The sequence below is a fragment of the Cordyceps militaris genome (assembly GCF_000225605.1).
Source record: "Cordyceps militaris CM01 unplaced genomic scaffold CCM_S00004, whole genome shotgun sequence".
Taxonomy (NCBI): Eukaryota; Fungi; Ascomycota; class Sordariomycetes; order Hypocreales; family Cordycipitaceae; genus Cordyceps; species Cordyceps militaris.
In genome coordinates this window covers 469,095-479,690 of record NW_006271972.1, presented here as the reverse complement: position 1 = coordinate 479,690, position 10,596 = coordinate 469,095, and the positions used below count along the sequence as shown (strand labels likewise).

The 10,596-nt window shown below is 55.9% G+C and overlaps 3 protein-coding genes across 3 annotated transcripts; 1 reads left to right on the top strand and 2 right to left on the bottom strand.

Annotated features, from left to right (window-relative positions):
• Window positions 1-1,138: 1,138 nt before the first annotated feature.
• On the top strand, window positions 1,139-4,121 carry CCM_05162 (uncharacterized protein; the record flags this gene model as incomplete). The annotated part of the gene is made up of 3 exons (XM_006670307.1): window positions 1,139-1,279; window positions 1,386-2,018; window positions 2,070-4,121. 3 exons carry the CDS (start codon window positions 1,139-1,141, stop codon window positions 4,119-4,121), a joined length of 2,826 nt encoding a protein of 941 aa, XP_006670370.1.
• A 484-nt stretch (window positions 4,122-4,605) lies between these two features.
• Window positions 4,606-6,716, bottom strand: CCM_05161 (DUF914 domain membrane protein; the record flags this gene model as incomplete). The annotated part of the gene is made up of 2 exons (XM_006670306.1): window positions 4,606-6,119; window positions 6,704-6,716. 2 exons carry the CDS (start codon window positions 6,714-6,716, stop codon window positions 4,606-4,608), a joined length of 1,527 nt encoding a protein of 508 aa, XP_006670369.1.
• Window positions 6,717-8,382: 1,666 nt separating this feature from the next.
• CCM_05160 (acid phosphatase, putative) lies at window positions 8,383-10,001 on the bottom strand (the record flags this gene model as incomplete). The annotated part of the gene is made up of 2 exons (XM_006670305.1): window positions 8,383-9,770; window positions 9,866-10,001. 2 exons carry the CDS (start codon window positions 9,999-10,001, stop codon window positions 8,383-8,385), a joined length of 1,524 nt encoding a protein of 507 aa, XP_006670368.1.
• Window positions 10,002-10,596: the final 595 nt, after the last annotated feature.

Sequence of the window (10,596 nt, the reverse complement as noted above, 5' to 3'; positions counted from 1 at the left end):
GCAGTGAGGCTGAACAGGAGGAATGAGTATTTTCACTCTGCGGCAGGGTGTAGGTATCTGCCAGGTCGGCCTTGATTATCTTGTCCCTTTGTTCCGTATGTTGTAAATTGGCATGGAAAGATAGATGGTGGTCAGAAACGTTGATGAATCTGGTGGTGATTTGGAGGCCCAAGTACAGCCCCAGCTGATGGCGTCAAAGAAGCCCCGCAATTCCGGCGGTTGGTATAGAGGCTGAAAAGCCCCGGCAGTTGTCACACTGAACAGTTGGCAATTGTCTTATTGCTACCACAAACGAGAAGAAAAAAACTACTAGTAGCCGCCGTCTGTCTGCTACAACCGCCTATCCCAACTCGCTTCTCTATTAACTAGAGTCCCCTGGTCGCTCGTGTCCCTGGCTGCTTCCCCCACAATCTCGCGCCTCCCCCCCGGTTTTCTTCCTCCACACAACGTCCGACACCGACACCGACCTCGCCTAGCACCTTTGCCTTCTTCCTGAACCCATTTCCATCTGTCAAGTGTGCGTGTGCTGAAGTCATAAACACCAGTTCCAATTTCACTGCTGCCCAAGTCTCTTCCATCATTACCTATACACCGTCTGATCACAGCATTTGTGCGTTTCGTGTCGTTTGCACCTGTGGTGGAGCACACGTTGGTGTCGGACCACCTTTTTCAAGAGAGTCTGGACTAGCGAGCGGCGTCCTTGATCTTTTCTCGATCGACGCTGTAACCCTCTTGGTTCTCTTCTGAGCGTCTACCCAATGCGACATTGACACAGCTGTGTTGGACCCTTGGAAAAAAAAGAAGAAAGAAAACAAAGCACCAAAACCTGGAAGAGGAAAAAAAACGGCGCGCCTGGGCGAGCCACACCTCAGTGTAGTCTGCGGCTGTGGCGAGTCGCCCGCCGAGAGCAAGGGCTGACGCCAGCAAGCCCAATTTATCCATCCCAAGTTTCGGAGTCGCTGAGCGCAGCTCTCCTTTTCGTCTTGTTTCCATTTTGCCCTTACAACAATAAATATTGGGGCCAAGTCATGCTCCTGTGGAGCGTCGATGCAACAAACGTTGGCCTGAACCCTTGCGACAAGCTGAGACCGATTTCTAGAGACAGCGTTTGGCTTCCGAGGCGCGCTCGATGCCCACCATGATGAGGCCTAGGACAAACAGCGACAGCCCCGGACCCTCGGCGCCGCAACCTTCCAGGTCGTCGCGCCTGGGCTCCTTCTCGGCCCTCGTCAAGATACGACGCAAAGGCTCCGTCCAGGAAAACACCTACCCCTCACCAGTACGTCTTTCCCAAGTCACCCCACATGTGTCGAGGCGCATTCCGGCAGCGTACTGCCGACGCTTGTCTCGCCTCTGTCTAGGTTTTCGTCGCTAACGCGCTGTAGCACAACAAGTCGAACACGATACACAGTGAGACCGACCTGGCAGACACCTACACCCTGCGGCAGAGCGACTCTGCCGCCTCCTTCCCCGAACCCGAGAGCCATGGCCGCGAACTGCTGTCCCTAGTCCAGCGCATGCGCGCCGCCCCGTCCGGCCCGAGCCATGTCGACCACGCGTACAAGGAGTTCCTGAAGCTCAAGGACCGGTGCACCGCTCTGTGCCTCGCCATCATGCAAGAGGAGATCAAGTCCCTTCAAACCTCGTCTAGCGCCAACGAAACGCTCCTGCACCATGATTCATACACCGAGTCGCCACACAGCCCCGGCATGCTCGACAATCGAAGTTCCTTAAGCGCAAGGAGCCTCGCCGAGGTCGTTTCCTCCAGTGGCGCCAACCGCCTGGGCATACATGGCACTGAGCTGTGGATAGGCCCCATTCGGGACTGGAAAGCCTGTGTAGAGGCACTCAACGATGCCTTTCACGCTAGCCTGGCCGAGACGTACAAGACATATGAAAAGGACGCCACGCATGAGATGGTCGACGCTCTGTTTAACAACAAGAGGTTCCGACGGGAGGCAGTTACCCGCATGCGCAATGCATCTGTGACCAGACTATTAGCTCCCGACCCGCAATTCGTGAGTCGTATCACGACACCTGATCTCGATAATGATACTAATGTCCTCTAGTTTCCTCGATATGAAATCAGATTCAGAAATTATGAAAAGGCGAAGCAGGAGCTAACTGCCGTTCGGCAAATTGTCCAAGCCGCCGAATCGGGCATCTCACCCTCGCGAGAGGTCCGTGAAATACCAATCTCGGAGCGCGGAGACGCAGTTTTGGAATTTGCAAATAACCATGCCGGCTGTTCGCCCGACGACCCGGTTTTACGATTTCGCGTTTCATCCTACATGCTAGCTGAGACATCGCCCATTTTTGCGCGCATGTTCTCTGGTCACGCGAGCAGCCTTCACCTGCATGAGGCTGAGGACATAACCGCACAACTACCCCCGCCACGATCCAAACACTACTGCAAGGGCGAGACAGAGACCTGGCTCTACCGGATGCCGCAGAGAGAAACGAACACTCTCGATTCTCTCTCTATTCTTTTGCACGCAGCGCATATGCACAACGAGAATGTACCGCGGGACATCAGCTTTGACCAATTTGTGGCCATTGCAGAATGCTCAATACGTTACAAGAGCACCTCGCCGCTTGAGCTGATGGTTGAGCACAGGTGGTTACCACAGTGGATGCATCGGGGGGCCGACGACATGCCCGACGGGCTGCTCATCATTAGCTACGCATTCGGCTCTCGCGGCTTGTTTAGTCGCATGTCCAAGAGCGCCATTCTGCATCTAGTCGATGAAAAGGACCTGCAAAGCAAGCCGTGGCCCCAAAAGATCAAGGACAAAATTTGGGCCGTGCGCTCCGCCAAGATTTCGCAGCTTCACGACTGCTGTACAGCGGCTTTGCAAGAATACACAAGACCGCCAACTAGCGAACCCACGGTAGCCGCAGGGCCGGAAGAGCCGCCGCCGACAATCTGGGGAAGCCTGGGCAACGTTGTACCGCAGCACCCCACGCTGGCTCTCACAACGACACCCAGGTGTCCCAAAGGGAGCCACTGGTGCGACGCGACGAATCTCGGCTGGCTTATAATGGTCTTCAACAATATGAATATGCTTTCCACCGCCATACAGTCCAAGGCCCTGACGGGCGAGCCAGAAGTGCCCTTTGCGTCCAAGAGTCTGGCGCACGTCGTGGACCTGCTGCGCCTGCTGCCGAGCCCCCCCGCGCCGGTCCACCGTGGCGGTGTCTGCGACCCGATCCCGTCGTTCCGCACAGCCGTGGCCGACATTTACAACAGCGTCACCGGCCTGACCCTCTTTGACATTAGCGGCAAAAGCCACGGCTGGGCGCTGTCCAAGCACGCCATGCACGAGCCCCAGTCGCAGGTCGCCAAGGGCCTCGGCCGCATGGCGGCACCCAACGACAGCTACACGGTTGCGACTGAGTTTCCGGAGAGCGTACTGCTGCAGGTCCTCAGCGCCGTCACGGATATTGCGGATCTCCATGCCGCGGCTCGCGTGAATCGCGCCTTTTACGAGACGTACAAGACGTATGAGCTGCTCCTGATGCGCAACATCTTACGGGCAGGCACGCTTCGCGGCAGTACGGCGCACAGCGTACCGCTGACTGTCAACAATGCTGAAGAAAAGATGCGCAAGTCGGAGTCGGACCGTCTCAAGGACCGGATGCTGGATGACAGGACGGGCTCGGCGACAGCGGACAGCGACGACCACGACGAGCGCAGCACGGACTCGGACAGTGACCTCGAAAGCGACGAGATGCCCATGGCAGCCACCCCAGCCGAGCTGTATGACAACGACGACGTCCGAGGCGCACCACCGCCCCCCATGCAAGCCGCCGACGTGGTCAACTTGGTCTTGTCCAGCCTCCAGCTGAGCGGGCCTCCCAAAGACGGCGAGGACGACGGCGACTTGTACGAGGCGCCCATGACGGAAGAAGAGGCGCGGCGGATCCTGTGGCCCGACGACTACGACGAGGAGCCGGCGACGCCGAGAGCCGCCCCCTACCCCGTGCAGGACCAGAGCAATAACCCGGCGGCCCTGCGCGAAAAGTTCCTCCTGGGCGACGGGCTGGTGATGGAAGGTCTCGAGGACAAGACGCTGATTCTCATGAATGAGAAGCGGCTCTTGAAGGAGACGACCAAGTGAATCAAACATAACGTATTACATATATACACCTCGTGTACAATGAATGATGGGATGAGGCGTTGCGACGACTATGCATTGAAATTGGAGAAGAGGTCGACTGTTTTTGGATATTGCTCAATTGGCAGGGTGGGCCGTTGATTTCAAGCGGCTTGTATTAATTGCCATTCTTGTTTCGATAATCTGTTTGGGGCTGGCGCGCCTTTCTGCACATATATACCCTCTGCACGAAAACTGCTTATATAACTACATTTTGAACAAAGCACGCGAGATTTTGTCCCGACCTCACATGCCAATGTATAGGTGTTCATGTTGTGAACAAGGTGGTATTAAAAACTAGAATCTAAATCTATAGCTGAGCAGCGTCGTTGTCTACGCGTCTTCATGTATTGATGCTCGTAAAATATACCAAGAGACCTTTCCACGCTTTTTAATCCAAAAAAAGAAGCCTCGCGACCAAGGAAGAATGTCTGCTTTCGTAGACACTTTAGAGGGCCTCCTTGTTCCACAGCCTCTGCATGTTGGCCCTGGCACGCGTCATGAAGCCAGCGCCGCCCACGCCAGCCGCGACCGGGGCCGCCTCAGCCGGAGGGCGGCCGTGCTCGACCTCTTGTTGGGCGATGCGGGCAGCATTGATGGCGCGCAGCTTGGCGGTGCCGAATCCGGCAACGCCCGCCTCCTGGTTGGCGCCGAGCCAGGGCTTCTTGGAGTCGCCGAGGAGGCTGCCGGACAGAAAGTACGTGACGAGGCCGAGGATGATGCAGACAAAGGCAATGGGGTAGAGGTAGTGAATGGTGAGGCCAAAGACGCGGATGCCAATAATGACGCCCCAAAAGTTGGCCGTGAGGAGGGAAATGTCGAAAAAGGCGGCGGAGCCCATGCGCAGGATGAGGGGCGCGAGCGTGTAGAAGAGGAAGAGGCAGAGGGTGTAGCCGACGATCCAGCTGGCGACTTGGGAGTCCCAGTTGGCCTGCTGGAACGAGGTGCGGTCAAAGATGGCGGCCTGGACGCCGTTGATGATCATGCCGAAGAAGCCGATAAAGGCGAGGACGTGGTGCATCGGGGCCTTGGAGACGAGCCACTCCTCTAGGACGTTGCTGGTACCGTAGAGACTGGCGCCGAGCAGCGCAAAGAGGTCGCCCTTGAGGCGGTTCTCGGCCGGCCCGCTGTTGCCGCCGGTAATGTGGTCTGATGCGAGCAGGATGCCCATGCCGCCGCAGCACACGAGGATGCCAACCACCTGAAACGGCTTGTACCGGACCTTGAGGAAGGTGAAGGAAATGGCGACGACGCAGACGATGGACCAGAAATTGATCAACTGCGCCGAGAGAATGTTGGTGTAGCGGTAGGCGAGCACAGTAAAGTAGTTTCCCTCGACGTCGAGGAACGCCATGATGAGGTAGCGCCAGCCATCGGTGCGGGCGGCGCGCCACCATGCGCCAGGGCCGTCGCGGACGAGCATCACAGTCGTGTAGACGAGGAAGAGCAGGATGTAGTTGAAAACGGTCTGGAAGGCGGGAATGTTGGTCTTGGCGTTGGCGAGAAACGTGGTAAAGGTGTTGGTGGCGGTGATGCAGAGGGCGAGGACCTGCCCGATGGCGACGATGATCCAGAAATCGGACGTGGTCAAGTAAGACCACCAGTGGATGGACTGCGTCTCGAGGATGTGCAGGCCCTGCGTGACCGAGTCGTCGGTGGCGGCGCCGCTGTAGGCGAGGTGCAGGTTGCTGTCGCCTGGCGGGGAGAAGTCGGCCTCGTTGCTCTTGGGCGATGCATAGTAGCCCGAGGCGGTGGTGGTGGTCATGGGTGTGGCCTTGTCGTCGCCGCTGGAGGCGGCGTGGACGGTGGTGGTATGTTCGCCCATGGTGGAGGAGTCTGCCGCGACAGAGGAGAAAGATGCTGGTTCTGACTCGAGCGGCTGGTACAGGTAGTCGTCGCGGGCGGCGAGAGTGGTGATGCTGGCGAGGAAGACGGCTTTCAAACGGGGCAGGAGTGACGGGCCTGTCGCGGGCATTCGATGGAGCACTGCGGTCGGGTTAGCTCAGGTCTGTGGTCCGGCTGCGCAGCGGGGGAAAGCATCCATGATGCGCAGAGAGAAAACGATGGAAGTGTACTTACAGTGATTGCTGGGGGGAGGGGAGGTTTTGGGTGAAATTTCCAAGGAAAAAACACACACGAGTCTTTATCCGATTAGAAACGGATTAAATTGTACTGCAGCAGAGCGCAAAGACTTTCAAGTCGCCTGCTGGGATTCCTATTGTGGACAAGGGCACATGCGATGATGCGCCGGCGGTGGTATGTAGTGAGGAGGAGGGTTGCGGAGGAGGGATGCCGACATGGACGGGTTTCTGGGGAGGACAGTTGGGATAGAGGTGGCACACGTGGTGCAAAAGAGTAAGAGGTCGCGCGCTTGAAGTATTTGACGGCGAATGTCGAGGAGAGGGGAGGTGATCAAGTCAGGATGAGGCAGACGAGCCAGGATGAAGGAGAAAAAAAGAGGATATTTTGGGAGGAGAGAAGACATTGGAGATGGTGGGGGTGTGGATGACAGGCTTGAGTGCGTGGCGTCCAGCTGAACGCCTCACTGCCTGGGTTCATGTTGAATATTATTATTATTATTTTACAACAAGAAAAATGGGCTGTGATGGACTGTATCCAGATATTGCGTTGATTCTATTTCGTCATAAAAGTACAACATGCTGCCAAGAGAGACAGTCTCGTGATACCGGCCCGTCAGTCGTCAGTCACCTGCAAGTTTCCTCCCTCGGGCGCCACTGAAAAATCTGACCAGGGTCTGTTCCGATGTTAGACCCGCTGTCGAATTTGGCGGCCATTACTTCTACCTGTTAGTTCAACAGTGTCTGTATGATTCTTGACGCATCCCGCTTCTGATGCTCAAGAATGCCCGCCCGAGTATATACACGACCCTTGTTGAAAAACTCGCTAGGGTCGCCGCATCTCCGCCATGGCTGTGCGTATCGTCTTGACAATCATGACATTCGTCGCCGCCGTGCTCCCCGCCGTTGCCGCCTTCGAGTCTTTTTGGACCCGCGATGATTAGCTACCGACCTGCCTCGAGCCACGCTGCCGGAGGGGGAAAATAAGAGAAGAAAAAAGGACGAACCGCTCATGAAGGAATTGCTGGCAGACTCGCCTTCTGCAGTGGCTGGTGGCGCAAGCTCGCGGTCTGCCACTGACGATAGCTCCTTGTACAGCAAACGGAGCGAGCCGCCTGCCTGAACGGAGCCATCCGCCGCAGACGACGAGGAAGGTATCGAAAGGTTGCCAGTCGGTCTATTCGAGGTCATCATTTTTTTTTTTCTTTTTCTTTTCCTTCGTCCCGTCCCTGCTAGCCGAGCGCTTGTGTACGACGTTTTCTGCCGCCCGCCGGTCGGGAATGGCGCCGTATATAACTATATCCCGGGTTCGGATGGAGGGCTCCGAAAAAGGTTCGCGGCCGGTCAAACGAGTCGTGGTCTGCGCGAAGCTTGCTATGCTTTCAGCTCTCCTGTAAGCAACCAGAAGAAGATGTCGGGTTTTGAAATTGCTTTGCAATCTTTCCCCAAGACACAAAAAAAAAACCACAACGTCTTTTCAGCCGCATCTCCATGTTCCCCCAAGACTCCAGTTTTGAGCTTGGTGGACCACTAGAACCCCCCCCTCGTCCTCCAAGGATTAATTATTAACTGCACCAAAACGAGCGGTTTTGCTCCTTCGTTCGTATTTCGGACTGCACTGCATTGTGCTCCGCTTCAGCCTTTTAGCGTTCATGCCGCCGGCTTGTTGCCGGAGATGGTGGTCTCTGGCTTCCTTCGGGGTACAGCGAGCTTCACCTTCAGGCCGCTGATCTTTCCAGCTGGGAAGGACGCACGATTTAGCACATGCAGTCCTTTTTCAGCCCCGGCCCATGCTTGCCCCTACAATCTAAACGACCGATACGATGCAGCATCTATCATTATCTGTTCGGCTCAAGACATCCTGAAATCTTGGCTGTCCTCGTCCGGCTTGGTCGTTTATATTCCGGCTCCCATTTAAAGGCAGCTCCCAAGGTCAACGGCGCCATCATTACTTGTACTCGACCTGTACCTTTCACGGGCTCAAAACGGCATTCCCCGTCTTCAAGCTCTCAAAGAAGGTATGGTCTATATATTTCTAATCTATGAGACGACTAAGCCATGTTGACATAATCATGGCTGCCAACTGAGCTATACGAAGAATCTAGCTCTACTCTATTGTAACTTTTTTGGGGAGGGGGGGATATGCATCAAATCTCAATCTGGCTGTAAAAGCTTTGTCTGACAAATCGCTTCTTGTGCGATTTGTGCAGAACCGAAGTATCCAAAACTTCACCCGTGGCTGAGCGAATAAAGTTCACACGCAGATTCTGCGCGTCCTCGAACCGCAGATTCGCATACGCAAAGTCGTCATTGTACGCAAAGGCGTTGAAATGCGGCACCTTGTCAAACTCGTCCAAGCCTTCGATATTGCCCGTGCCGCCCGACACAATATGCATGGGCGCCTCGGGGTCGTCGAGGCCGGCGGGATCGGCGACCCCGTCGTAGACGGGCAGGTACCGCTGCGAGTTGTGGACATGGCCAAAGACGGCCACATCGACGCCGTATTTGTAAAAGACGTGCTCAAAGGCCGCCTTGCATGATGTGCATCCCGGGCCGTTGGCCGCGTACCAGGGGCGGTGGCCGGCCACAACGAGCCAGGGCGTGACGCCGCGATCCACAGAGGCCAGGTCGGCTTCCAGGAACTCGAGCTGCTGGTTCGGAGCGCCAAACGGGCCACTATCCAGCCCCTCGCTGCCGCCGACTGCATCCGGCGCATTCTCAAAGTCCGTCTCGGTGTCAATCATGACGATGTGCGCCATGCCATACTCAAAGGAGTACCAGAACGGAGGGTTCGCGAGCTTCTGGGCCCTGTTGGCATTGACCCTCGCTTCATGGCTCTCCGACTTGGATTCGAAAGCGGTCGGCATGTTGTCGCCGAAGCGGACTCGAAAGTCGGTAAAGTTCTTCTGTCCCTCGGGGCAGAACTGGGTCTTGTGATGGCCGAGCCCGCACGCTGCTTCATGGTTGCCGGGGCTCACCATGTAGGGCCGCTGCTGCGAGATGGGGGCTAGCTGGAGATAGAATCTCTCCAGAATGGACGCAAAGGCATTCTCGCCGTCGTCTTTGTTGGCTGGGTTCTCGGACCATGTATCCGCATAGCCCAGATCACCAGGATGAAGAACGAGCTCGTAGTCGTTGAGGGTGCTACTGAGTCGACCAATGGTGGTGTGGTTGGTGGACATGGGAATCTCAGCAATATTGTCGCGCCTGCCGTGATTTTGGCGAATCGTATATCCATCTTGACCGTACGCGCCGAGGTCAATGATGGTATTGATGCTAAACGGCGTCTCATCCCCCGCGGCGCGCGGGCTGAGGAAGTGCTCGATGGCGGACTGGCCGCCCACAATTTTGTAGTAATACGTCGTCGCCGGCTTCAAGTGGCCGAGGACGACGGAATGGAACCAGGTGCGCGAGCTCGGGTATGTGACTGACTTTTTGTCGGCACACACCGTGTTGCTGAGATTCGCCGCCGCTGTCCCCCACTGGATGCACGCTTGGTGCAACGGCTCATACGTGTTCCAGCTGATGGCCATGCCTGGTCCGTTCGTTTTTCAACATCAGTCGCGCATTACAAAGACGGCACAGCTGTTGAAGATTTTTGTGGGATTTTTAGACTGTGTGCAAACTCACTGTTGGGACCGTCAATGGCAATGCGCTGCTGGACCGGCGTCTCCAAGTCGGCCGGCTTCGGAGGCCAAGTCGCGGCAGCCGAGGCGCTCGCAGCCAGCACCGTGCATGCCAAAAGTTTCTGAATAGGCGCCATCATAGCAAGATCTATACAGCGTGATATCTCGGGGGGGCGGGGAGAGATAATGATGAGAAGCCCTTGCGAGGGACAAAGCAGTTACTAAATAGTTGGTTCTAATGGAGTAGACCCCGTCTCACAACCAACCGGAGCCTCCTACCAGCCTGCGGCTAATGTTGGTAACAAGTCATCATTTTTTTTCGCCCTATAATATTGCCTCAAAGAAGCGACAGAAAAAGAAAAACATCTTAAATCGCTCGCTGGCGTGCTCGTTGGGAACTAGAAACTAGGAACCCGCCAACCCGCACACTTGTGATTCAGACTTTGGAGCAAATCAAGATCCGTCGAGTAGAGATGGGCCAATAGCGTCAGATCCCTTGCAAGTTGGCAGTGGGCATGGGCTCCCTCCCGCAGGCCGGCGGCTCTTTGCTGGCAGCCCACGTTTCTGCTTCAGCCTCTTGATAGGCGAACACGATGTTTTGTTCTTGCTGCTTGGTTTCGCTTGGCGCAGGCGAGTAAGAATAGTTAGGCCGGAATATTTGGGTTATTCGTATGGAAGTGGCAACTCGGATATGCAAGAAATTTGTCAAGACGTCAACTATTTCATATTGTAGTA